Source organism: Gobio gobio (genome assembly GCF_949357685.1).
Source record: "Gobio gobio genome assembly, chromosome: 7".
NCBI lineage: Eukaryota > Metazoa > Chordata > Actinopteri > Cypriniformes > Gobionidae > Gobio > Gobio gobio.
Genome location: NC_137103.1, coordinates 53154986 through 53182485, shown reverse-complemented (window position 1 = coordinate 53182485; position 27500 = coordinate 53154986). Strand labels below are relative to the sequence as shown.

General features: G+C 38.7%; 1 protein-coding gene across 6 annotated transcripts in view; it reads right to left on the bottom strand.

The window, feature by feature from the left end:
- rbms1b (RNA binding motif, single stranded interacting protein 1b) overlaps positions 1 to 27500 on the bottom strand; it is a 123816-nt gene that overhangs the window by 61094 nt on the left and 35222 nt on the right. For 4 of the 6 annotated variants that reach the window (XM_079821428.1, XM_079821430.1, XM_079821427.1 and 1 more), the window contains exon 2: positions 13618 to 13799. In XM_079821428.1, the coding sequence (XP_079677554.1) occupies positions 13618 to 13799 (182 nt within the window). Of the gene's footprint in view, positions 1 to 13617; positions 13800 to 27197 lie in introns of all 6 variants that reach the window. The other 2 variants (XM_079821431.1, XM_079821429.1) reach the window with 1 other exon arrangement.

Sequence of the window (27500 nt, the reverse complement as noted above, 5' to 3'; positions counted from 1 at the left end):
CCGTTCTCTTCACACTGCAGACGCTTTCTAATTAAAGACGGCGATTGGATTCCTTTGAGGACAAAACCTGTGAACATCACAAGCTGAAATGTTTCTTCCAGAGATGCAGGAATCAGAATCTGATTTCTTAAAGAAACAGTGACGCTGGACTCTGCATTCAATAGTAGGGCTGGGTAAAAAATATAGATTTCTCGATTTGAATCGATTCTCACTTTTACAAAACAATATCGATCCTTAAATCCCAAGAATCGATTAGTCTATTTTTTTTAACAAAATTCAAAAACATAAATATCGTTTTGGCGTTGTGGCATGAGATCGCTCTGCCGCAGCTCAGCTCAAGAGAACCGGCAGATAAACTGATCTTCTCTTCCGCCTTAATACCAGTAACAGCGCAAAATAAACACGAATGAACTTCTCAAAGTGTGTTAAAAGATACAGGACAACTTACCGAAATCCGTATCATGTCACATAGAATCGCTCAATCAGTGTTTCAACCGCAGAAAGACGTCAGTAAAACGGCTTGTAAACAATGTCATGTCACAGTTACCTCAGAAAAATCATATCCAGTGTCCATAGCAAGAAAAATTAACTCTAGAGAGGAGCATTTTGCTAATTATATGCACCACATTACATAGGATATTCATTGTCAATGTTCTTCAATATTTAATAAATCTGGAAAGTTTTTATGACAGCCACCCTTTAAATTTTTATATTTAAAAAAAAAACTAATTGGAGTAGAATTATGATTATGTTTGTAAAGTTAATATTATAACTTTATTATTATAAAAAAACAAACATAATTTAGTGTCATTTAAGTGTTTGTATACAAATCTGTTCATTTTTACCTTCAATATTAGTAAGCTAATGTAGTATCAACTGACTCCCATAGTTTACTAGCCTGACGTCGTCATACTCAATTCTAGTCAGAATATGAGTCTGATCTGCTCCGTTGGGCTGTGATTATGGGGCGTGTTTCAACCGAACCAGGAAAGACCTCAATTGGATAGACCTACAACCAATCAGAGCAACGGAGCGACGCATAACGTTAGTTGTCAAATGTCATCAGAACTCAACTGCACTGTGTTGCCAAGTCCGCGGGTTGAAGCGACCCCAATTATGTGATATACAGACCCAGGAATGCGATTTTTAGCAGCCAGCCCTGGCAAAATAACACATATTTTACCCCCCAAATGCCTTTTTTCCCGGAGAACCCCCCCCCCCCCCCCGGAAAGCTATTGGACTTGTTTTTGGCTAGTTTTGAGGAACGTTAGCAACTGGGCGGGTTTTGTTGTAAAGACTTGGCAACCCTGTACCTGCACGCACGCTGGAATAAGTAGCCTAACGTTAGAAGAAAAAGATGAGTGTAAACGATCTTTGCCGGTGTTGTAAAAAAAAAGAATTTAAGGATACACAGAGTACTTACCAACACGATCATCATTTCTGAGAGAAATAGTAAAGGTGAATAGATATACGAACAAGTTCTCCGTTTAGGATTAGAACAAACTCAACCCAAGCGCTCTTTGATGACGTGGATGATTACGTTACTGTTGATCATCTGTCCATCATCGTCTAAAGCCCGCCCTGATGATTTCATTGGTCCGAACAGTTTCTGTTCAGGCATAATTACTCCTCTACGGATCAAGTCCAGACCGAACTGCCCGAGTAAAAATGTTGTGGGCGGGGCTAAGTTCGGCTGGCATCCAGGCTAATAGTTTACAACATTAGTTCAGAAATTAGTTTTCCTTGAGAAAATTTTCCATGTATTATAGCCTACCTGATGCATATCCAAAATAATCGATATTGAAAAGAATCGAATTGAAAGCTTGTGAATCGAAATCGAATCGAATTGTGAAATTTGTGTCAATACCCAGCCCTATTCAATAGTACTGACCGGTTTCACGATACACCACGATAAAATGACGGTTAGTGATATCGTTTCAAATGTATTGATCATTAAAACTGTGTTTGATTAACACGATTTTGAAAACTCACGGTAAATCCTGTAGACCCAGCATCAGTTTGGCGCAGACGCAATGCGTGACAGTATTTTGAACAAGAAGAAATGCCGGAAGGCAGTGACCGCGCCGGGAGGTTTCTCTGTCTTATAAAAGGAACAAATCTGAGGTGTGGTCATATTTTGGATTTTACAAAAGTCCTGAGGGAAACTCAATCGAGGATGATCACCCTGCCTGCAGAACAGGCAAAAAGAAAGCCACTGCAATAGGGGGGGAAACGCTTCAAATCTGCCAAGTCGTCTTCGTGACCATCACACACTGTTGTAAAGCGAACGCAAGGCAAGTGGACTTTGACCTCAACACCAAAACTACGTCTGGGAAATAATTGGACACAAAGTTTTGAGTTGAAATATTTGATCTCACTCTCTTGAAATTAACGTGAAGTTTCCGTGAAGAAAAGTTTGCAGCAAGTGGCTTTGAGCCAAAGATTGGTCAAGATCATTTGATTGGTAACAGCCCTATAGTGTCTTCTTCTGATTTAATTTATTGATCACACTTAAGAATATAAAATGAAAGCTGAAGCATAGCCTATATTTAATAAGAATGTCCTTTATAAAAGGTACAAATATCACAAATATGCAGATTTAAATATGTCAAAGCTGATTGAACACTGGTGAGAATATTGCTTCCGAATAAATTATATTTACAACCATAAAAAAAAAATTCCAGATTTTTTACACGGGCAAGTGAATGACAGATTTACTTGTCCTAAGGACAAGCACGTGAATAGGCTTAACACTTAAATGCATACCTCGGGTCTTTAGCGACCCGAGACGTAATTTACTACCCTCCTCCACATTAATTTTTTTAAGTTAGACATCAACCCTCTTAGTATTCCTCAATCAATCCATTTTAAACAATATAACAAGAAAAAAAATATTAAATTATAATTTAATGCCTGTTTTTCCCATATTTTTTTTTGTCAAAATTGTATAGGGTCGCTAACGACTTAATTTTTTTCCCTGCACAATAATAAATGAATCTAAAATGACGAAATAAGTGCAATTCACCTTTATTCCACAAGGTGGCAATGTCTGACACACAATGATGAAGTGACGTTTCACTCATAGTGACCTCAGACAGAAAACGAAACAATAATATATATATATAATCTGCAAAACTTGAAATGGCTCAGCGATTTACTGCAGAGCAAGTACTGAACACATTCAAATATTAATGTCACTGTCACTTGATGATGGATCTGGTGAAGGAAGCTGTCAGTGATCAAAATATAGATTTTGAAGACGTAAAAAATTAGTTTTGAGAATATGCGTGAGATCGCGAATATGAGCCAGATGCAGAATGTACTGGGAAATGAGCTCTGACGAGGACAGTGGTGAGGATATAAAATATCTGCTCAAACTTAGCCCTTCCAAGCTCCAAAAGGTAATGAAATATGTTTGTATTTTATTCTTCTGTAATTGTTACTCTAATATCAGGAGTTTTATATTATCGCGACAGGTATAGATCTATCCATGTTAGATATAGATCCGGGTCGCTAAAGACCCCAATATGTAAGAATGTTTGGCGAAACAGTCATGCATTTAAGGGTTAATGTCGAGCCCTGCATTAGGTAATTAATAATTATTCAGACTATAATGTGATTACGACACGATTCGATATTATGATATTATGTGCCTATTTTACACAACCAGTTACATTTGTATTACCTCATGCCAAAATATATAACAAACATTTATTTGGAAATATCTCATCGTGCATCCTGCATAATAAATAAACTGACATGTAAAAATGTGGAGAGTGTGAAAAAAAGGCATCATTACACTTTTAATCGATGTATCTGTATGTATGTATGTATGTATGTATGTATGTATGTATGTATGTATGTATGTATGTATGTATGTATGTATGTATGTATGTATGTATGTATGTATGTATGTATGTATGTATGTATGTATGTATGTATGTATGTATATATATATATATATATATATATATATATATATATATATATATATATATATATATATATATATTTTTTTTTTTTTTTTTTTTTTTTTTTTTTTGATGCATACAATTAAATTGCTGGCCAGTGCAAATATCTAGCAGGAAAAAAAAGAAAAAAGGTTATATTGTTGAGTCCCGTTCCTGAATAATGAGATCTTCTAATTAGGAATCACAAAGGGCAATGTGTTACGAAGTCGATGTTTGTTGATATGTGTGTGTGTGTGTGTGTTTGTGTGTGTGTGTGTGTGTGTGTGTGTGTGTGTGTGTATAGAGTGGGAGGAAGTTTGATGAAGGGCTCAGAGGAGGAAAATGAGACTTCAAAGTCACATCAGTGGTCTTTCATCCACTCACCATCCGTGATTCAGTAAGAGGATCATTCTGTGCTCTGCGTCTGCTGCACCAAAACAAACCTTGTGGTCCTTTGAAACTGTACACCTCTAAACATCTTACGCTGCTTCTTCTGGAGTTTGAGCAAACATTATACTTTTCTACACAATTTACACCAGGCTCAGTGGACAGGACTGATTCATGTAAATAATGTGACCGCTATGAACAAACACTGCAAGTACTACAGAAATTCAGAGTGGGATGTGTCCTAAATAAATCAAACGTTAAGATGTTCAGTGCCGCATTAATATACGTTTTTAAATGTGACCTTGGAGCACAAAACCAGTCATAAGTCTCACGGGTGTATTTGTGGCAATAGCCAACAATACATTGTATGGGTCAAAATTATACATTTTTCTTTTATGCCAAAAATCATTAGGATATTAAGTAAAGATCATGTTCCATGAAGACATTTATTTACTACCGTAAATATATCAAAAGTGTATTATTAGTAGTAATATGCATTTCTAAGGACTTCATTTGGACAACTTTAAAGGTTGATTTTCTCAATATTTAGATTTTTTTGCACCCTCAGATTCCAGATTTTCAAAAAGTTGTATCTCGGCCAAATATTGTCCTATCCTAACAAACCATACACCAATGGAAAGCTTATGTATTGTTTCAGATGATGTATAAATCTCAGTTTTGTGGTCCAGGGTCACAAATGTGGATAGGAATTTAAACCCTGAACTATGTTCAATACTATTACTTTTATAGTTTTGAGCATTTATATTTTTCAACTCAAATGTTTCATAATGTGAAGCAGAGTCAGAAATGAACTTTTCCACCTAGAATTAGGGGCATATTTTACCTTTGTAAGGGCAATTTATTTATAATAATTAGCTTGTCTCCCGGCTGGCCTTGGAACGCCTCGGTGTCCCCCCGGAAGAGCTAGAGGAAGTGTCTAGGGAGAGGGAAGTCTGGGCATCTCTGCTTAGACTGCTGCCCCCGCGACCCGGCCCCGGATAAGCGGAAGAAGATGGATGGATGGATGGATAATTAGCTTATTAAATGTATCTATGTTGTCTTTTATGCCAAATGCTTCCATTTGACCAATTACTTAAAGATAGTTAGCCATCATTTTTGTCGCCTTTTCTTGAATTTGATGGCCTTATTGTTTGCATTTTTGCCCCAAATCCCTTATCAATTTCTGGCCTAACTACAAATCAACCAAATACTTGGTATTTAAATGCGATGAAGCATCTTTCATTTGTAAATGATTTAATTCAATTGATTATCCTACAAAAACATTACCATGTTTACCATTTTTGTGTTGAATGTTAAGCAAAAATGACTAGCTGATATATAATTACTCGTAGTGTCGTTTGGTCATAGCACTCGCCCTAATTTAGACTCACCAACAACATCGAATTGCTCTGTTCCTAAGTGTCATTTCTCTCTGCAGCAATGCAGTATGGTCTATCTGTCAATCTTCTTAGCGCCTTCCCTCACACGAGTCCTCTGAGGACCGGTCCTGTGATTCTGCTCGAAAATCACATCAAATCATCCAATAGACTCAAAGCGACACAGCATATGCCTCATCTTTTATTGATGGCATTCATCCCAGACCTCTTAGAGGGGAAAGTCACCCTGAAGCCCTTGACACCGAGTGACCGAAATATGAGAGTTCATTGAGCTGCGGTGCCAGACTGTGTGAGATTACAATGCTAAGACCACAGAGCTGCAACGAGTCTTTCTTTATCCAAAACCGTCCCAGATCCTCGCAGAACATCCTGCATGTGCTCTCATGTCCACCGAATGCGAGTGCACTAAACGGCAGAATTTGTGGCATAATTAATTGTTGCATAATTCCCGTTTAAAATACTAGAAATAGAAATACTAGATATGCACAAATTGACCAATACAAATGAGCCAATGATGATTTAAAATGTATTGCCAATAATCAATCAATGGCCATATTAAGATTCAACTAAATATATTCAAATCATGTAATAAAATACTGAAAATCAACTGTTTTAGATGCTACAAGTGAATCTGTGCATCACAAAAATTTTAGATTTGCTAAAAATTACATTTAACAATTAATGTAATTACATTTTCTAAGTAAGGGTGCGTTTACATGACAACAATGTGCTAAAAACGCAACGTTTTTCCTTTGCATTTTTCGCGTACAGAAGACAACAGTGTCCAAACGATCCTCATTCACACGGATCCATGAAAAAACGCTGTATTATTCATGCCAGGCCAGTAGATGGCGATGTCACTTTGTAAAGAAACACTACACGTCTATAATAGACTGAACACGTAACATGCTTGACGTCACCCTTGACACAGATTTGTGTTTTTGTAGATTACACAGAGACAATAACGCTATAGTTTTCAGAAACTTGCACTTTCAAAAGTTTGTGTTTTCATGCCCCGAAAACGCCGTTGTCGTGTAAATGAACGACCAAAACGCATAAAACGTTTTTATTTGAAAATGGTGTCGTGTAAACGGCCCCTAAAAAACAGATGATGGCACAAGTAATCTACATGTAAAAAAAAAACAAGCAAAATTAACACGCGCAATTAAATATCTACAATATTGGGCAATATATGTAGAATATAGATGCATTTTAAAACTATTCTTGAATATTAGCCGATAACCAATGATTCTGAGTGATACATTGTGCATCCTTAGGAAATAATACACAGTTTTAAGAGAAGAGAGAATCATTATTATCGTGCCTGTAGGGATAGCCTGGATGCCAGCCGAACTTAGCCCCACCCACAACATTTGAATTCGGGAAATTCGGTCTGGACTTGATCCGTTGTGGAGCAACTATGCTCGAACCAGAGCTGTTCGGACCAATCAAATTGTCAGCATGGGTTTTATACGATGATGGACAGATGATCAACAGTAACATAATCATCCTCGTCACCAAAGAGCGGTTGGGTTGAATTTGTTTACTAAACGGAGAACTTGTTCGTATATGCATTCGCCTTTACTATTTCTCTCAAAAAAATGATGATGGTGTTGGACTGTTGGTAAGTACTCTGTGTATCCTTAAATTCCTTTACAACACCGGCAAAGATCGCTTACACTCATCTTTTTCTGCTACTTCTTCCAGCGTGCGTGCAGTTGAGTTCTGTTGACAACTATGCGTCGCTCCGTTGCTCTGATTGGTTGTAAGTCTTTCCAATTGACCTATCCGTAAGCTCCTCCCCTCGAATGCAGATGAGCCAATAGCAGTTGAGTATCAGTTGCGCTGGGAACGGAACTCGGACATCTTTAGGGTTCAGCGCCATAGAGAAACATTGGAAAATCCAAAGCTCTCATCGTTTTGATGGTGTTTATGCTACAAAAAAGCTAAAATGTCGTGCCTGAGGTACTGTAACACTGATTCCAGGGATCCTGAGAGGATTTTCTGTTTGTCACACTCTCGTTAAGTTACGATTAAAGTCCCTGCTAACATACAAACCGTAATAACTAACTGTTCTCACATCATGTAACACTGTAGGTCAAAAACACGAAGGTCTACATTTCAGTGCCTCTCCATATTAAACTGGTTATATGTAAATTAATTTAATTTTAGATATGTTTATGGTCTACATTATCTATCCAACTAAGGAGGACTCATATTATGATGGGTATTACAGTCTCCGGGTAGTGAAAGGAAGAGCTTGCACGCAGTTTATTGGAGTTGTATTACAGATACAAAGTTTACCAGTTATTAACTGCACCCTCAAAAAGGCATACGGTCTGTGTATATGTTTGTTTACTGTTAGTCGTTTGAGTGTTTTTGTGTAATTTGCTGTGTATGTTAATGGTAATGCAACGGCGAGAGAGAGTTTGTGAATGAGACGTTAATGCGCACCTCTTATGCTTTATTTGTTCAGCTCTTACGATGATTTTTTGGAGTGAAAAAGGACATAATAAACTTGATAAACCATCAGTAAAGTTTGGCCATCATTCGGTTAGCAACAGTAACTAAGGGGGGCGGGGCTTACCGATAGGTCAATTGAGGTCTTTCCTAGTTCGGTTGAAACAAGCCCTATAATCACAGCCCAACGGAGCAGTATCAGACTCATATTCTGACTAAAATTGAGTATGACGACGTCAGGCTACAGTAGGGATGCAGTGATATGAACATTTTGGCTGATATCAATAACCGATAATTCTTTATATATGAAAGCTGATAACCGATATATCGGCCAGTAGTGTTGTCAAAAGTACCAACCGCGATAGTCGGTACTGAAATTTAAAAAATGTGACGCTTTGAGCGCTGTTGAGCTGGAATTGTAAACACCTGTTGTGTGTCTGTGATTGGCTATAATGATCAACGCACGGGGGCGGTTGAAAGTGGGAGCGTCTGAAAGCACAAGCAGGCGTCGACCAGCGGACCGATAGGCTGATAGACGCCTGCATTCAAACGCTCCCGTGTTTATCTGTGTAAGCGCTCTGCGAAAAGTGTCATTGATGTATATTTACAACAGGTTTTTGAAGCGCTGGTCATTGTAGCCAATCACAGACATATTTGATGAGCACGTGAGCACAATGGCCAGTCAGAGGTGTTTACGATTCTGCTCAACAGTGCTCAAAGCGTCACATTTCAGTACCGACTTGGTATCGCGGTCTGTACTTTTGACAACACTATTGGCCGATAAATCATCTTTGAGAGCCTGATTACAAAAACAAAAGTCTCACTATTAAAAGCAATGCCCAAAACACACAAGTATGATGTTCTCATTATAATTTTATGTAGCCTATATGTCAGACTGCACATGTTGCACTTAACCGTATTTTATTATATAATCATATTTCAAGCAATTCAAACCCATCATGGCGAACAGTGCGCATCTGAAGTGTCTCAGCTGAAGGAAATAATACATTATTTATCTGCTTTAATATATCGGCCAAATTTTCTTATAGAGACAGATCGACATGCATCATAATCTGAAGACCACGCCCACCGGGGGGTCAATCAACAATCAAACGCTCTCCATTGACTTTGTATTGCCTCCATGTCATTTCTGACTTATAACAAAAAATAGAACAATGTCTAAAAGCTGATATGTGACAGGGTGTACAGCAAACAAGTTAATAAACACAGAAATACGTTTTTATAAGCTGTCGACCCAAAAAAATGAGCGTTTAAGGACACAAAAGTGGATACAGGCAATTGAGACAGTTATATTGCACTGAGAACTACACCCACTAGAGGGAAACGTAATCAGCGACGGGAAATATAATATATAAAACTGACATTTGGATATTTGACTTAACAGTGAAAAAATGTTTACTGCACACATAGGCCTACTGAGTGTCAGGATCCCAAAATGTACCCATTCTTCCTGCTGATGCTTCACGTCTTATTGCCTTTATCCACTTTCTCCTTAAACGCTCGTTTTTTTGGGTCGACAGCTTATAAAAACGTATTTCTGTGTTTATTAGCTTGTTTGCTGCACACCTTGTCACATTTAATCTTTTATACATTGTTCAGTTTTTTGTTATAAGTCAGAAATGACAAGGAGGCAGCCTCACGGAATACAAAGTCAATGAAGAACGTTGGATTGCCCCCCCCCCCCCCCCGGTGTGGGCGTGGCCTAAATATGCTCTGTCTCTATAGGGGCGATACCATTAAAAATTAACATATATCGGCCGATACCGATTTGGTGGTCGATATATCATGCATCCCCATCAAACACAACATGGCTAGTGCCGGTAATTTTAGTGTAAGAATACCAGAAAGAGACTGTTCACATCGAGCAAACGTGAGGAATTACATCAACAATCAGTAGAAGAACACTCCCACTTCATAAAGATGATTTTAATTGTGAAGTAATATCAAGGAATCGTTCACATAAGCGCTTTAATTAAAAACCCAAGCTCCACAATTCTGCTTTTACAATGGAAATGTTGCATCATAGGCTTATACTGTCTGCTGCCTCACTGAAAACACAAAATGTGCGTTATTTTTTTTAAAAAACCTCAAAAACTGAGTCCAAACAATTTTCTGTGACAATCGACATCATGCCACAGACGCTGCAGACTTGCATTGAGTGCGAAACAGTCCTCAGATCTCAGGCAAACCAATTACACTGTACGTCTCTCAATAATCTGCCTCCATTTATAAATGGACAATCTCTGATCAATAGACTGACCTCAGAGCCATTCAAGCGCATTGAAGCATCTATCAAGCAATAACTGCACACTGTTTCAAAAAGAACTGGGAACGGACTACAAATATGACCCTGTAAAGCAACGATTGGATTGTTGATTCCACGGCCACAGTAATCGATCTCCATTTGGAGGAGCCGCCGTCTCGCCGCCAAACCGGCTTAATGAGACACATCCGGACAAACCGGGGCGCTGGAGGCCACACTGTTCATCTTATCTTTGACTACAGCAAATAAAACACCTCTCAAAGCGGTTTCCTAAATCAAGTCTTTCGGTACTCTTAAGCTGGGCTGTTAACTCTTAAGAGGGCTGCATGATAACTAAAAATGAATAGCCTGATTTGGGTGGCCCTTTAAATCGTATTTTAATCGTGATTCAAATTTTTGACTCTCTCGATTAATTAAGCATAATCAGGTGATGTTTGACCTCTGGTCATATATGCCGAAAACATAATGACATCTTGCATTGGTAACAAGCCTCCACAAGCGTTCATGCGTATGGTTGACGGATGTCAAGAGATCAGTGCCCGGTTGCATAAAGCACCTTAAGTGTAATTTTCCCTTAAGTTCGCCCTTATGTTTCCCTTAAACCTAAGGGTGTTGCAGAAAAAAACCTTTAAGTGTTACTTAAGGGTTTCTTTAAGTGAAACGTCATAAACACTTAGAATTCCCCTTAAATGCTGTTTTTTCACTTAAGTAATCCCTTAAAAAGTGTAAAGTGTTGCATAAAACCCCTTAACGGTCATTTCCCTAAGTATAACTTAAGATTTGGAAATCGTAACCTTAAGAGTAACGCGGACAAAAATAAGACGACATGGCTGAACCAGCTGAAGATCATTATGTGCCAAGAAGAATTTTTAGGGATAGGGAAAACTCTTTGAACCATCTTAGCGATGAAAAATTGTTGCAAGAATACCGATTTGACCGTCACACATCGCAACCACTGTGACACTGAACACTTGCAGTCATACGTTCATTTCGGAATGAGATGAAGAAAAAAAATCACATAATTAAAGAAGTCGTTTGACGTTATAACAAGTCCTTAATGTCTTTTAACTTATATGTTTCATATAATAGAACCGAAGCTATAGATTGTGAATTTAAACATTTCTCGTTTACCAGCGGCAAAAGTCAGGAGGACTAGCCGAGGTAAGGCTGTTCCAGGCGGCTTACATGAGCGCGAGCTCCCGGTTCACAACATTTTTAAATAGGCGTTATCTTTACAAATAAACCACAGATTTGAGCTTTAAACTACTACATTCTCGACGGAACAACTCTTAAAACTACATTTCGTGACACAATAACAGTAGTATTTTTCAATTTCACAGCCGCACACAACCACTATGAAAAGCACAAAAGGACGCGCGTCAATTTCGCTTCAAACGCTTGCTTTTTACGCGTGTCCATCTCGCTTTGGACGCGTGAATGCATTCAAAGTTCAAGCCTCAAATTCTATTCACGTTTGGTGTGAACGCAGCATTATGCTGCGTTCACACCAAACGCGAATTGAGCGTCAGGCGCGAGTGATTTCAATGTTAAGTCAATGGAAAGGCGCGTTGACGCGCGTCTGGAGGTCCCGCGGCGCGGAAGGCGCGTTACGCGCGGCGCGAAGGACGCGAATCCGCTTCATGGCGCGAATTGGACGCGAATTGAGCGTCTTGCGCGATACGCGCGTTACACGCGAATGGTGCTTTTGTGCATTCACGCGTTTGAAGTGAATTCGCGTCTGACGCCCGAGTTGAAAAATTTGAACTTTGGCGTCAATTCGCGCCGCGTTAACCAATCAGGAGCCTGCTCGCTGCTGTCACGTGGTAAAGTGACGTGTATGAGAAACCCTGCATAAATTAAAAACAGTACTATTGTGTCACAAAATGTAGTTTTAAGACATTTTCAGGTGGGAATGTAGTTGTTTAAAGCTCAAATCTGTGGTTTATTTATAAAGAGAGCGCCTATTTTAAAAAAATAATCTTGTGTTTTTGGAGTTGTGAGATCCAGGCGATCACCGGGCAATCACTGCTCATAACCCCGGCGAAGGCAGCCTTTCCTCGGCCAGTCCTTCTGGCGTCTGCCGCTGGCTCTGATGTCCTGTAGTGGTTCGTTTTGTGTAGATCTAACGGCCGAGCTTTGCTCTCATGAATCTATAATTTGTTGTCTGCCAAATCGTTTTGACTGAGGGCAAAGAGAAGTTTAATAACTTTATATTTTAAGGATATTTAAATATACATGTACTGAAGATGATGTAGGAGTTGCCTGGACCACATTTGTGTGGCTATTAATGCTTAATATATATGTTTAATGAAAATGAAAAGAGGCAGAGTGGTGTTTTATGACATATTTCTCCTGGAGTGCCTTGAACGCGCGTCAATTTCGCTTCAAACGCTCGATTTCTACGCGCGTCCAATTCTCTGCAGACGCACGAATGCATTCAAAATGTTCGCGCGTGAAACTAGACGCGGTAGACGCGATTTTGACGCTCAATTCGCGTTTGGTGTGAACGCAGCATTAGTGTTAGTGTTCTGCGTATCTATGGCAACAAGACTTTTATAACGTGAATCCAGGATCGCTGTCGTGAAACACTTAAATGTTTCCCTTACCTAAGAGAACCGTTTAAGAGATTATATGCAACACCCTTAAGTTATTCTCTTGGGTAAGGGGAAATCGCCCCTTAAGTATCATACTTGAGGGAAAAACTTAAGGTGCTTCATGCAAACGGGCACAGAGCTTTTCTTTTCATTTTCTGCCCAGTGTTTTACACAAACACACACACTCTCTAATATATGTAATAATTAATATGTAATAAAGTCAGTCTGTTTTCTTTCATGTGGTTGTTTGCGAGAAAACCTGAGTGATGACCAGAAATAAGCTGCACTTTTGCAACTTCTGTGCCACAATATGAAGTCATTTTTGTTGAATATAATAGAAAAAACGTATCATTTGGAACTAATATTAGGAATTTCACAATTTTTTGGGGAGAAGCTTCTTGTACCAGTTTTCACAAGGTAAAGAGTGTTAATTTATGAGATAAGTATAATACATAAAGCTATATGAGGTAAAATAAACCATGCGAGTTGAATAATCCATTAACCCTAATGCGTATATTATCTCCAGTAATGAAAGTGGTACTCACGGCTGACAGAGCTTGACCAGGTCATGGTCGGTGGTGGTTGGCGGTAACCCACGAATGTAGAGGTTAGTTTTACTGAGCTGCTCCCAGCCGGCCGTGCTGCTGCTGCTGCTGCTGTGATTGGTGCTGCTGTTGGTTCCAGGACTGGGCGGAGCCATCGGGTGGGAGGTGTGGCCAACAGGGGGCTGGTGGGAAGGACACAAAACAAGCTGCAGTCAGAGTGGAACATGGTCAAAAAAGTGAGAGAGAAATAGGCAAAAGAAACCAGGAGAAGTACTGTCAACTAATGACAACTGATCCAGCAAGCAGATGACTCTTTGGCCCCGGTTTACACCTGGTATTAAGATGCATTTTGGTCGATCGGATCACAGGTGGACGATGCTAAATACAGGTGTAAAACGTTTTGAGCTTGCCCACTTTCAACCACTTCCAGATGAAGTGGAAAACACATTTGACCGGATTGCTTTTTGGAACAGCCTCTAAAAAACGCCCTAATCTCCGCCCACTGACCAATCGCACAAACATTATGGAAAGCGTGCTAGCCAGACGGGATTTAAACTGTCGATTGGAGACCCAAGTTTGGTTTGAAGATGAAAAGCATACCAGCAAAATGTTCTCTCACCATTCCTGATTTATAACACACACTCACAGCGTTCGGCTGGTCTTGGGGCTGTCAGAGCAGAAACTAAAGCTGATGTTCTCCATATGTTTTTCCGGCGTCTCCGGCGTGTTCATTTGCAAATTGCACAAGCTTATTTTGTCCATCAGATCGAAAGATCTGGCAAAAAGCCCATACATGTACCCGCCCAAAGACTCTACCCTTGAAGAAATCAGGCCAGAAGTGGTTGAAAGTGGACAAAAAAGACGGATTTAAACGGGAATTAGTCTCCCTCGTCCACTTGTGATCTAATCCACCATAACGCATCTTATACCAGGTGTAAACAGGGCATCAGACGACTGACTAGTAGCAGTAGGTGGTTTGACCAAGTTGTATCATGCGTAATCTTACAATCACAATAAAATTGAAATTCATTGAAAAAAATACCTCATTTAATTAAACATTTCCCCAAATTTTCATCAAAATCAAACACAATTGTGTAAAACAGCTGAAATGTTTAATCACTTTCATTTTTAATTTCCTTAATGAGAATCATTATTGAGAAACGATTCCAGAAACACAATTTCCCTCCTGTGAATCCAACCGATAAACCAGGTACACATTTACATTTGTTAGCAAATTGTTGGGACACACCTTGAGAAACTGGGATAGCCCCGGGTAAACCGGGACATCTGGTCACCCTATTATAAATGATAAGATGAACAAGCCAATCAAAAAGACGCCCAAACCTTCTTCACTCCAAGGAGGAAGTTAAACAACCTGTAATTTAGGTTTGCTTAAACAGTGTTTTACATGAATACACCATCCGAAACGGAAAATAATTTCCTTATTTACTCACCCTCATGTCGTTTCAAACCTGTATGTGGTTATTTAAAAGTTATTCAAACTTTTTTTGTGCTTTGTTGTATTCTCGGAACACATTTTACCATGTTTATATCCGTCAAAATGGAAAAAATATTACCAGTCTAGGCCCATTAGACATAGATTTGTAGTGATGTATTTGGCCGAAGAAGAAAAAAAGAATATTAGGGCTGAAATTATTGACTGACATTTAATTAGCACTTACCCAATACCCAATAATATCCAATTACCCAAATTTGTTACTAAGGCTTTATTTTCAGTTTTGGCTAAATGAAAACATTAATTTTGGTAATTAGTGCTGTCCAAAAAGAGACTTGCTTCCACAAGTTATACAACCCTAAAAAAGAGTAGCTCCCAAAGTCTAATCTCCAAGAACGAACACAAAACACCAGCTTTATCTGAGAATGTACACAGAAAACAGAATGCAACAAATGCAAAACAGGAAAGCAATGTCGTAGCGCGAATAAATCAGGGCCTAAAGGAATTGTGTTTACAGTAGTGTTGGGAATTTTTTGGCCCCTCACAAGTGGATTCAAAAAATGTTTAGCATCAGTGCATTGGTGCAAATCTTTGGCTCATCCCCACATTTCATAAAGATCGCAAAATGCACTGTTTGTTCTGATTCACCAATAGAACAGGTTTCGTTTTGCGTATGCGTTTCAATAGGAATCATTTAAGAAGGAGATAGATTTTTCCCTCCAACTCTAGTGTACAGGATCAGCTTCCTGTGTGCCCCTGAATCTCCTCGGCTCAAATGCTACACCGCTCACGTTTGTCAGTACTAGGATGAGTATCTGGCAGCCCTGTGAACCATATCTGCAGTGCAGTCTCTTCTTCTTCAGAAAGCAGTTGTCAGCATAAAGTGGGTCCACAGGGGCTGGAAGCTCTGACCTAGGAGCACAGCTGACGGAGAGGACGCCTTGAGAATCTAAAGGAAGTGAATGCGGCACAGGGGTGAGCGCTGAACATTTCTATGCGCTGAACCCTTTTGGAAGAGCTTGATATGTGCAGATGTACGACAGACCCGAAAGCCCTTCGTTTTCTCTCTGATTTGTTGGGATGAGACCTTAATGAGGAGCTAACATGAAGATTGGCTTTTACTCCCAACCCTTTCACCGGGAAAAGCTTTCTCTGCAGTCCTGAGAGCCATGTAAACTCATACGTTTTCAATAGTGCTGGGCAAATTAACACGTTCATTTAAATGCATTAAAACTAGGACTGCACGATTAATCGGAATCGAACCGCAATCGCGATTTGGGTCGTGTGCGATTATGAAACCGCAAAGGCTGCGATTTTAATGAAATAAATAAATGCCCACACTCTAAAAAAAAAAAGGTTCTATATTGCACCAAAAATGGTTCTTGGCTCGTAATCATAGGGGAACCTTTTTTAGTGCTATATAGCACTACATTTTGGTGCTTCAGTGGTTCTTCAGCGGTTCTTCAGAGGTTCTTCAGGTGGTTCTTCAGAGGTTCTTCACCGGTTCTTTGACTAAGGTGCTATATAGCACCTCTGAAGAACCGCTGAAGAACCACTGAAGCACCAAAATTGGTGCTATATAGCACTAAAAAAGGTTCCCCTATGATTACGAGCCTTTTTTTTAGAGTGCAGCGTGTTAGTGATCATTAAACGCTGCTCCATCTGAAAGCACTGCGAGTTTGAGTCGCTTATTATATGCGTTTGAAAATGCAACACGTGTCAAACATCTTCACAAACTAGCAGTGTGAAGCGTTCATTAACCTGTTGTCCAACAAAATACGTTTAATAACATGTTTTAATTCACTTCATATCGTCAGTCGAGCTGATGTGGCTTCTTGTCACAGAATGTCAATCAGCACTGAATACTTTATTATTACGAAAATACCAGAGAAGGTTTGAAGAACTCAAATACACCATATCTTGTCGCAGAAGTATTATCTTCATGTTTATTATTAATCAGTCAACGCGTTTCTGTCTTCGTTTTATTCAGCCTACAGTGCAAGCTTCACTTTAGGGATTTCCCTTTGGGAAGATTGGGGAGATTACTTCTTCTGAGGCAAATGTGGAATTTCTGCTCGAGGGCGCCCTCTGGCTTCCAGTATGAATTATACATTTATTTAGAAGTGTTTCTTCTTATTTTCTACCCATAAGTTTGACAATCCATATGTTTTTCTTCAATGTTACAGGAGTTTTAGTCCCCACAGTGGATGCATAAGAGGCTCATATTTCATATTCAAGACATAGACTTTAAGAAATTGATATCACAGATAAAAAGCACAGAATTTTATAATAATATATTTTTTTACAATAAACCTTAGACCTTTCTAATGATTTTTAGTCATAAGCTGTCTGCATATTAACAGGTAACCCATTTTTTTTTTTTTGTAAAATAAGTTTTCTAGAAAAATATAATAATTATTATTATTATTATTATACTGTTAAATTTATTCTTAAATGCTATTTACAATTTTTAATAATGAAAATGTTATTGTAATAGTAATATTTCTTATTTTTATTAAGCAATAATAATAATCATAATAATTATTATTAGCCATATTAATATATAAATACAAAATGTTATATACACACTTTTCATTTGTAAAAATAAAAAAATAATAATAATCGCATTTTAAATCGCAATCGCAAATCGTGCAGCCCTAATTAAATGTATTTAACGCAACGTTCGTTTTTATATAATTTTTTGCCTAGAGTTCACTCTAAAAAATGCTGGGTTAAAAATAACCCAAGTTGGGTTGAAAATGGACTAACCCAGCAATTGGGTTGTTTTAACCCAGCGGTTGGGTTAAATGTTTGCTTAAAACTATATAGGGGATAGGGAACGATTCAGACAGTGTGAATATGCTTTCCATTGGGACGAATGAAGTTTGGTTTCACGTTAGTGTCAAGGCCCCGGTCCTGGAACGAGATTTCTACTGGCCCTCCCACCACCTACAACCGACCCCTCACTCGAATTCCCAATAATCCAATGACCAGTACAGGGAAGCCAGTTTACCTTGAAACACCATTCATTGTCAATACTGTGTGGATGATCCTTTTTTTATACCCTAAACAGGCAAAGTAACCTGGGAGTTACAACTCATGAAAGCCAAACTACATCAAATATTTAAAAAGTTTTACTTAAGTCCAGATTAAATAAAAAGTGAAATGAAATTGGCTGATCATTTTCCAGTCGTGCCTGTTTAAGAGTTAAAGGGATAGTTCATCAAAAATGAAAATTCTGTCATTATTTACTCTCCCTCTCCACATTGACTTTCACAGCATTTCTATCCCATACTATGGAAGTCAATGGGGCCCGTCAACTATTTGGTTACACATATTCTTCAAAATATCTTCCTTTGTGTTCAGCAGAGGAAAGAAATTCATACAGGTTTGGAACAACTTGAGGGAGAGTAAGGGTGCGTTCACACTTGTAGTTCGGTTTGTTTGGTCCGGACCAAAAAACAAAAACAAAACATATAGTCCTGGTCCGCTTAGTGTTCACACTGGCATTTTTAACAGCGAACCTAAAGTTACCGAACCAAAGGCATAGGGATACGGTCACAACCTGATTGGTCGGCTTTTATGATGTCTATTTCGCGACGGAGCTGCTTACCGAACATTCAACACAATGCTGTGTTCTGGATTAAACGCCATCATTTTATGCGTGTACATATGGTTTTATTTTTACAAGCTGAGAACTCACGAAGAGCTCATAAAATGTTCAAAACATTCAGAACAGCAGCAGGATTTCCTCCGTTGAGGCACTTTACCTCCTCGTTGCTCCACGTTTGCCCTCTACTCATTTTGGATACGCCGATCTTTCCGCGTCGTCAAATCAGCTGACTTATAGCGTCACATCTTGTGACATCACGTCCTGTTTTTGGTTCGTTTACATGTCTTTGGTCTGTGTTGCGTTCATATATCAATCGAACCGCACCAGAGTTGGTTTGGAATACAAAAAAAAAGAAGTTTGGTGCGCACCAGGGTTCGGATGGCAGCGTTCGCATATGTTCAAATGAACCGCACTAACCGAGCTATCGCACCAGGGTTCGTTTTAATCCAACCAAACATGACAAGTGTGAACAAATGATGACAGAAGTTTGATTTTTGGGTGAACTATCCCACAATCTAAAAAAAAAAAAGAACAAAAAATAGGACACCATTTGCATTAGCATTTGCGTTTTTTGGTACGCGCGGATGCAAGATATTTTGGTCACACTAGTGAAGGAAGTGTTGTGGTTTATCATGCATGATTTGCACACATGCTAAATTCAGCAATTTCTCTGAGGAATATGAACAGGCTAAAAAAAAATCTGATAAATCTTTACACAGTGAGAACTGGACCTTTGGATTGATTTCTCAAATATGAACGCAAAGCCCAAGCTCCACTGCTACAAACATCAAGTAAATGTCACAATCCATACGGAAACCTTCATTTAATCACAACCCAAATGTGAGGCACACTGAAAATCTTTGGGAATTTCTGAACGGGCCGCGGATCTGCTGAGGTCAATGCTTTGCTGGCTTCATTCTCTCCACTATAAAAGAGTTCTTGTGTGGTAAAGACATCACTTCCGTCCTGTTTTGTATGGACACAGATGTTCTGAGCTGTGGAGGTCTTCCTGCTCAAGTGCCCTCGCAGTTCAACTGATTATCCCGCTCGCTCTTTTGTGGAAGTAACAAGGAGGAGGAAGCGTTTGGAATCTCTGGTATGCAGCAGTGACACAGTTCACTGGATGAGCTCCAGAAAGCTCCCAGTGTTCCCATCCTGCCTTTTACGCAACTTTTGCTCCACCATAAAACTAACAGAAAGTTAATTGTGAGAATACATTCCTTTTGTTTTACATGACAGTGCCCATGATATCATTTCACATGTCACATGACCCAAAAACACCTATGAGGAACAAATCTAAAGACTGGTTTGTACTCATTTTATCTTCCACTTCTGTCTTTGTCGGCAGTCACGAGACCCATTCAAACCCAACTATTAGTTTAATTCAATAACAATGATGCAATAATATGCATTTTCTACAACAATCTTAGCATTAGAAATAGTCCGATATTGATTTCTTTATAACCGATACCAATTATTTGCATGTTTATGTGCCTAATAACCTGATAAACAAGTTTGATATTCTCACAACTAGGGCTGCCACTAACGACTATTTTTATATCGATTAATCTATTGACTAATCTCGATTTATCGATTAATCTATCGTCTAATTTATCACATTAATTTTCAACAATTGTACATTTAATTTAACTTGCACCGTTGGCCTTCAGTAGTGTACTATAAAAAAATATAAATGTAAACAAGCCCTTGACAAAATGTAAAACTAAAAGAGTAAAAATGTAAAAAGGTACAAATTTGTAAACCAACATAACTAAAAAAAGAGAATATCAGCAAATGCGTTTTATATAGAATAGTGTTGTCACGATACCAAAATTATGACTTTGATACGATACCAGACTAAAATACCTCAATACCGATAAGTTACTGAATCCATACCATGGCAAAAAACAGTAAAAGTAATTGAATAATATGACAGAACTTACTATTCTTTGTTTTATCATTGTTTAAGGGTTAAAAAAACCTATAAACTCACTTGGCCGGCATGTTCCTGTCCTGCTTCACACAGAATATGAGGTCCGGCCCTTTAAGAGCTGCACGGACCAAATTCATTGTAACACCCGATTTCTCATTCAACTCTGTATATGTTCACTAAAGACATATACAACTGCGTTTACCCGAACACTCGCCAGGACGTGCATTTGTACATATTTTTTTATCATTCAAACCCAATAATCCGCGAAACTGGCGTCACGAGTGAAAGGCGTGTCAGAGTCCGGCCGCACCACACTTTTCTGTTGCGTTCTTTTTCCTGAGCTGCGCATATATATTTGACTGTTCTGCTTCCATTGTTTAGTGAACGGTGGAAACAAACAGTGACGCAAATTAAGAAATACTGCTCTTATTAGAGTGCTGTCATTTTTAAAGTACCAGTACTAATACAATTTCATATCGTACCCAACTTACCCAGTCGACTAAAAAGATTGACGTCGACTAATTATCAGCGTCGACGCTGTCGATTGTATCGACCAATCGCGACAGGCCTACTCACAACTGAGGATTTTTAGGACAAAAAGTTGCTTGAGACAAGCATTGAATCAGGCCACGCCCCCTGATCGCTAGGGGGTACAAATTGGGCTCGAAACCGGGTTTAAAATCTTCAAGTGTGTGGCCAGCCTTAGTTCTGAGAATCAGCAAAACCAATGTTACTCACGTATTGAGAAGAAGAAGAAGGTGAAGCCGAGCTAACGTTAGTTGATAGACTTTCGCCGTATCCGGTCGGCAAACCTTGGAACACATCTTCTTTTCTTAAGAATGACTTCAGTGCCGTTCTTTGTTCTTTTCTCAAAGAAAAGCTTAACTCCAAGTCTTCCAGAGTCACGGCCAAAGCCGATTCAAAAGACGCTGTTCATCAGCTTCTTTGTTTACAAGTAGCACGTGGAACCGCAGCAATTCTGTGGTCATTATGTTAAGCCCCGCCCACCAACTCTACACACGCTGTGATTGGCCTGACCAGAGTTTGGTTTTTCCAGCTCTCAGGTCTACCGAGAGTTGCTAGACTACACTCGCGGCAAATACATTTTCTGCCGCTAGGGTGCATCTAGATTTCTAGGCTAGGTCTCTCTAGCACTGGAAAGCTTTTTCACTGCGGGTCTTGCCTGATCGTAGCCCTTCTTTTGAAAGCTATATTCCCCTGCCTTCCCCTCTTTTGTATTTTCTCTGCTAATGTCTGTCTTGTGCACTGAGCTCTCTCTCCTCCCCCATCATGAGTTGACACGCCCCTTACTGCTGATTGGCTACAAGTGCATTTTGGTGCTCAGTCTGATCCACTTTTCAGTGGAAATGGCTTATTCCCCCACGAAAGCAGAGACCAAGATTGGCAGGCGCTGAAAAGCACAGATCTGAGCTCCATGAAATCCAGTAGTGCCGAACAAAATATCATTTCATTAAAGGTCTACACAACAAAGACAGCATTTAGGGGTCAGGACAGAGTCAATGTCCTATTGAAATGTCCTGGCAATCCTTTGGCCGCTCTTTCTGCCATTGTCTAATGCAGCTGCGTAAAGACTGGATAAATAAGACAAGCTCGAGTTTAAAAAGAAGGCGGTGGATTATTAAAGGTCACTAGCAACGCTAAATCAGCCTTGATATGGATTCCTTCAACACTGATACTGAACATTTAAAAGGGCAATACGAGCTTCTCTTTCCATCAGTGGCATGTTTTGACTTCTGAAATTAGGCAGCAAAGTCTCTTTGTGTTCAGGTCCAATTTAAATGCATGGTTTTGCATAGTTTCTGGTTTAAAGGCATAAGGAACAACAACTTTACACAATCAACAAGCAACCAATACTTTGCATTGTAACGCATATTTAAGTCACGCCAAAGCTATTTCTTAAGTTTTAAATAATTTCTGCACAATACTAAAGTAAAAAGCACATTCTGTCACTCTTAGCCTGTATGCCTCCATTTATGTCATGCTTTTAGAGCTTACTGACATTTTAAAAAGCTAAAGGAAGGGTTTATTTGTTGGTAATTAGAATACTACAATAATTGGTTTGAGTTGAGCCAACTCAAATTAAACAAGTGCAATCAAATTAACTTTTGTGAGCATTTAGCACTTTCTTTTTCTTTTGAGTACACAGCACCGACACATTTGAAGTAAATCTAGTTGGTTTCATTGTTTGGAGTTTTATGAACTTGTTTCTTTTAATTTAGATTAACTTAAATTTAACTGAAACTGGCTGGGTTTCTATTACCCAGCATGCTTTGCCATGACACTCAAAAGGGAGAGTAAATGTTAAAATTAGGTGTTATATGTATAATGTTCTTGTGCAAGATTGATGTTAAGGTGGAGATTTAGTAGTGTTCAATGTTTTGCTATGTCAGTTTAGAAGAGTTTCTATTATGTTGGCTTTTTTGGGGGTTTCCATCATGGTGACGAGTGGAGAATGAGCTTAGTTTGAGAACAGATGCATGTTAAATGTACTATATTGCTGTGCTATGTTAATGCGAAGTGCTATGCTAATGCTACCAAAGCATTGTATAACCTATGGTGACCATATTTTGATTACCAAAAACCAGGACACTCGGCCCGGCAATGAGATACTCAAATGATACTCGAAGTTTACTCAAAGATTCCTTATAAATTTCAATACATTTAAAGTATGCCCCCTCTGTATGGATAGAAAATTGTTATATTAGGGCCAGGACAGGACTTGAAAACAGGACATGTCCTGGGAAAACAGGACGTTTGGTCACCCTAGTATAACCAGTTAGTAAGGTGGAATTTACTTCATTAGCAAGTTAAGCAAGTCAAGTTTCCTCTACTAAAAATGTGAGATTACAAGATATTTTTAAGTTAAAGCTGCAATATGTAAAAAAAATTCAGTAAAATATCCAAAAACCACTAAGCCAGTGTTATATATTTTGTTCAGTTGAGTACTTACAACATCCCAAATGTTTCCAACTATTTGTAAATCGTGAGAAATTGCTATTTTAACCAATGAAACGGGACGTGTGAGGGAGTCGCCTGTCAATTGCATCATATCTGCGTTACCCTCGGTTTCCGGTTTTATTTTGCAGAAACGCTTTACTCTCACTGCAGTGTGAACAAGTGTCATAGCAGCCGCAGAGAGACCTTTTCAACACACTCAGATGTGTCTAATATGATCATCAGAGCTGCATTACCTCATACTCATGACCGGAAAAGGGGAAGTGGCGCTGGTGAGTGTGTCATAATAAAAGTCCCGCTGCTCGCGAGGCGTGTGTTGCGTTCATCTTATTATCAATCGCTCCAGCGGTTCCTCGGCTCCACAACACTCGCTCCTGCTCTGCTTCACTACAGTAACGCTAATAATCACATCAACATGATTTCTGCCCGAGTCCTGTCCCGATTCTTTCCCACCGGCTGTGAGATGAGATCACATGTCCCTGCGCTCAAACGTGGCGTCATCAAAATACGCCTTTGTTTTGAATAGGCGACCTCAAGCGGACGGAAAAGTTACATAGTGCACCTTTAAATGTATGAATTAGCTCACTGAAATGTTTCAACTTAAGAGCAATTCAAGTGTATGAATACAAAATAAAACTCTGCAAGTTCTTTCAATTTCTTAACTTAAAAAATCTGCCAACTTATTTGGGTTTACAGTGTATACTATATGACATTGCATAACATTGCTTTTGCTTTGTTCATGTACTGCCGATTCTCATTCACTTTTCTTTTCTGAGAAGGCACTGCCTCTCTGGCCTTGGAGAAAACGCCCCTAGTTTCTACTTAGGATGAAAATAAACTCGTCATCCTGTAAAGCACAATGACTTTATGCTATTAGTCAAGTGTTCTGAGAGGATACACTGGAAAACAGCATAGTTAGTCACGTTCCCGGTCAAGCGGGAAGTCCTTGAAGCGTGCTAATCTCTTTAAACGCTCGCAGGATGAATAGTTTAACAGCATCACATTTTGACATCCTACTCATGTAAAATAAAGTAGCTCTTCCTGCTGACTTCTTCCTGTCGGACAGGACACATTTCTGTTTATTTGAGAATGAATAAATAGCAACAACAACAACAACAACACGCCCTTTCCAAGGAAACAGTCGCTGACTTCAGGAGGACAAGACCTCAAAAACAAAACAAGACCGCTCATCTGATCTGCGCGTTGGAGAAACAGCCGTGCAAACAGGAAATGAGGCACAAACAGGGACTAGAAGTGGACAAAGAACATCTTTGAGGACGAGAAGCCAGTGTTTCCCCTCGAAGGTCCTCTGCCCTGACTGAAACCCACACATTCCCAGAGTGGAACGGGCTTTTCTTAGGAACTCAAAGCTTGTTTGTATCTCGCATCTGTTTGACCGTTCAGCTCCGCGGGGAGAGACTGGCTTCTTATCAGGGAACCGCAGACGTAGTCAGCCCATCATATCCGTGCTGGAAATACGCTGAACTTCCAGTAACCGCCCTCGCTCTGCGAGAGATCCCCGATCGGCTGCTAAACAGGCCTATGAATATATGCATAGTCCTCTGGAGTGACTATACCGAGCCCTTCCTCTTCCAGCCTCCTCCTTCCTCTTCTATCAAGAGGTCGATCTCTTAAATCAAATTTCATCATTAGGAGAGGCAATAAAAGCAACACAAGGCTTCCGCAGATGCTGCAACTCCAAACAGCGACACTATCTAATCCCAACACGATGCGCTGATGTGACAAGGTCACCTAAACCCATCAATGAATCGCACGAGACACATCTGAGCCCAAAACCGATTAAAAAAAACCCTTAAATTAAAAGCCATTGCGATTTTATTTTCATTTTTAGCCTACATTCTCATTACTGTAATGCCGACATTTGACTTTTTTCAGCTTCTTCGTAATTCTCTTTATTCTTAAATGTGACTGATATATTGATGTTTTAATGCATTACAGTGAAAAAAGTCATTTAAATGAGTTACAAAAAAAATACTTAAATACTAAAAATATTCAATTAAAATACTTGCATGAAACAAAAAAAATGTTTTACAATTTAAATATAGAAAATAAATATTAAATTAAATACTTGCATGAAATAAAAATGTTTTAAAATTTAAATATATAATATAAAGAACATGTCCAATTCATATTTCAGGTGTATTTCTAGATTTTGCATAAAGGAAATGACAACTTTTCATGTCAATTAAGCACATTTCCCTCTCAAATTCTCATTACATTATGCCAAAAACTATATATATATGTAACATATATATATATATTAGTATTAATATATTAGTGCTTTCAAATCAATTCATTGTGATTAATCGCATCTAATATAAAGGTTTGTGTCTATATAACATTTGTGTGTGTGTGAATATTATTATATACTTATGTATATGTATATGTATGTATGTGTGTGTGCGTGTGTGTGTGTGCGTATATATATATATATATATATATATATATATATATATATATATATATATATATATATATATATATATATATATATATATATATATATATATATATATATATATATATATATATATATATATATATATATATATATATATATATATATATATATATATATATATATATATATATATATTATATACATATTTTATACACTTATGTATGTATATGTGTGAGCAATATATATATTGTTTTTGGCATTAAATTCATGAGAATTTGAGAGGGAAATGTGCTAATTAGTCATGAAAATTTGTAATGTTCTTTACGCAAAATCCAGAAATACGGCTGAAATATGATTTGGACATGTTCTTTGCAGGTTTCACCCAAAAGACTTTAAAACCGCACTTTAAAGAACATATAACTATGAAGGCCACAATTAAAAAATCAAATAAGATTTGCATGTGACCATGTTAGGCCAGAATTTGAAATATCATCCTCAACAACCGATGAATGAATACATTTCCACCAAATGTTTCTATCCTGCACGTTCTCGTCATTTTTCTTTATGCAAAATCTACAATTAAGGCTGAAATATGATTTGGACATGCTCATGATGTGAATGCATGGGGTGAGATTAGAGAAGGCTTTCATGAAGAGTGTCATATGAGAGCACACACACAAGGTGCATTCAATTCAGCACAGTGACTTTTGACCATTACAGGTCACGAAAGTAGATTAACCACAGAAACCAGACACTCCATCATCAGAGAAGGCTGTGAACATGTATGCCCATCAGAGGAAAATGCAGTGACGTGCACGAGACACGTAAAAACTTGTTCAAATAAGAGGCCTATTTTTAAACTCGTGGGACGGGTTTGATTGGGAGGGGGGAAAGGTGTATTAAAAATTGTGAATGAGTCGGTGCTGCAGCACAATACAATTAAAAGCTAACACAACAAAAACACACCCATCGGATGCGAGCATTTGATTGGAAGGGCACGAATGACAGCTATTCTTTATGGATTAGTTTCATGGAAGTGCTGCTTTTGGACACTAGTCCCGCTTGGAACGCTTGAATATTGTTATTATTACTACAATAAAAGTGCAAAATGCACTGTAACAGTTGCAAAAGCCCCACTTTGAACAACAGGGCCACAATTAAAGTGAAATAAGATGTTTACCTGTTTACGATTATATGACGTCCTCACGGTGTGGCCAGAATTTGCAAAAATCATCCTCAGACCAAATATCCACTGACAGATGAATAAATTTCTACAAAATCTTGTGTGTTCTCGCGTATCCGGGAGGGTAAAGTTGTGTTTGTGGCTCTGTTAAACCATAGAGATGGAGCCGTGTCGTCATATAGTCTCACTTTGACGTATGTTTAAGGCCGAATCGTCACGCTGGAGGAATATTATCTCTTGCGGAAGGAGCTGCATATATCCCTCGCTGTAGTCGGCTTGCCCAGCCCGTCTGTTCCGCTC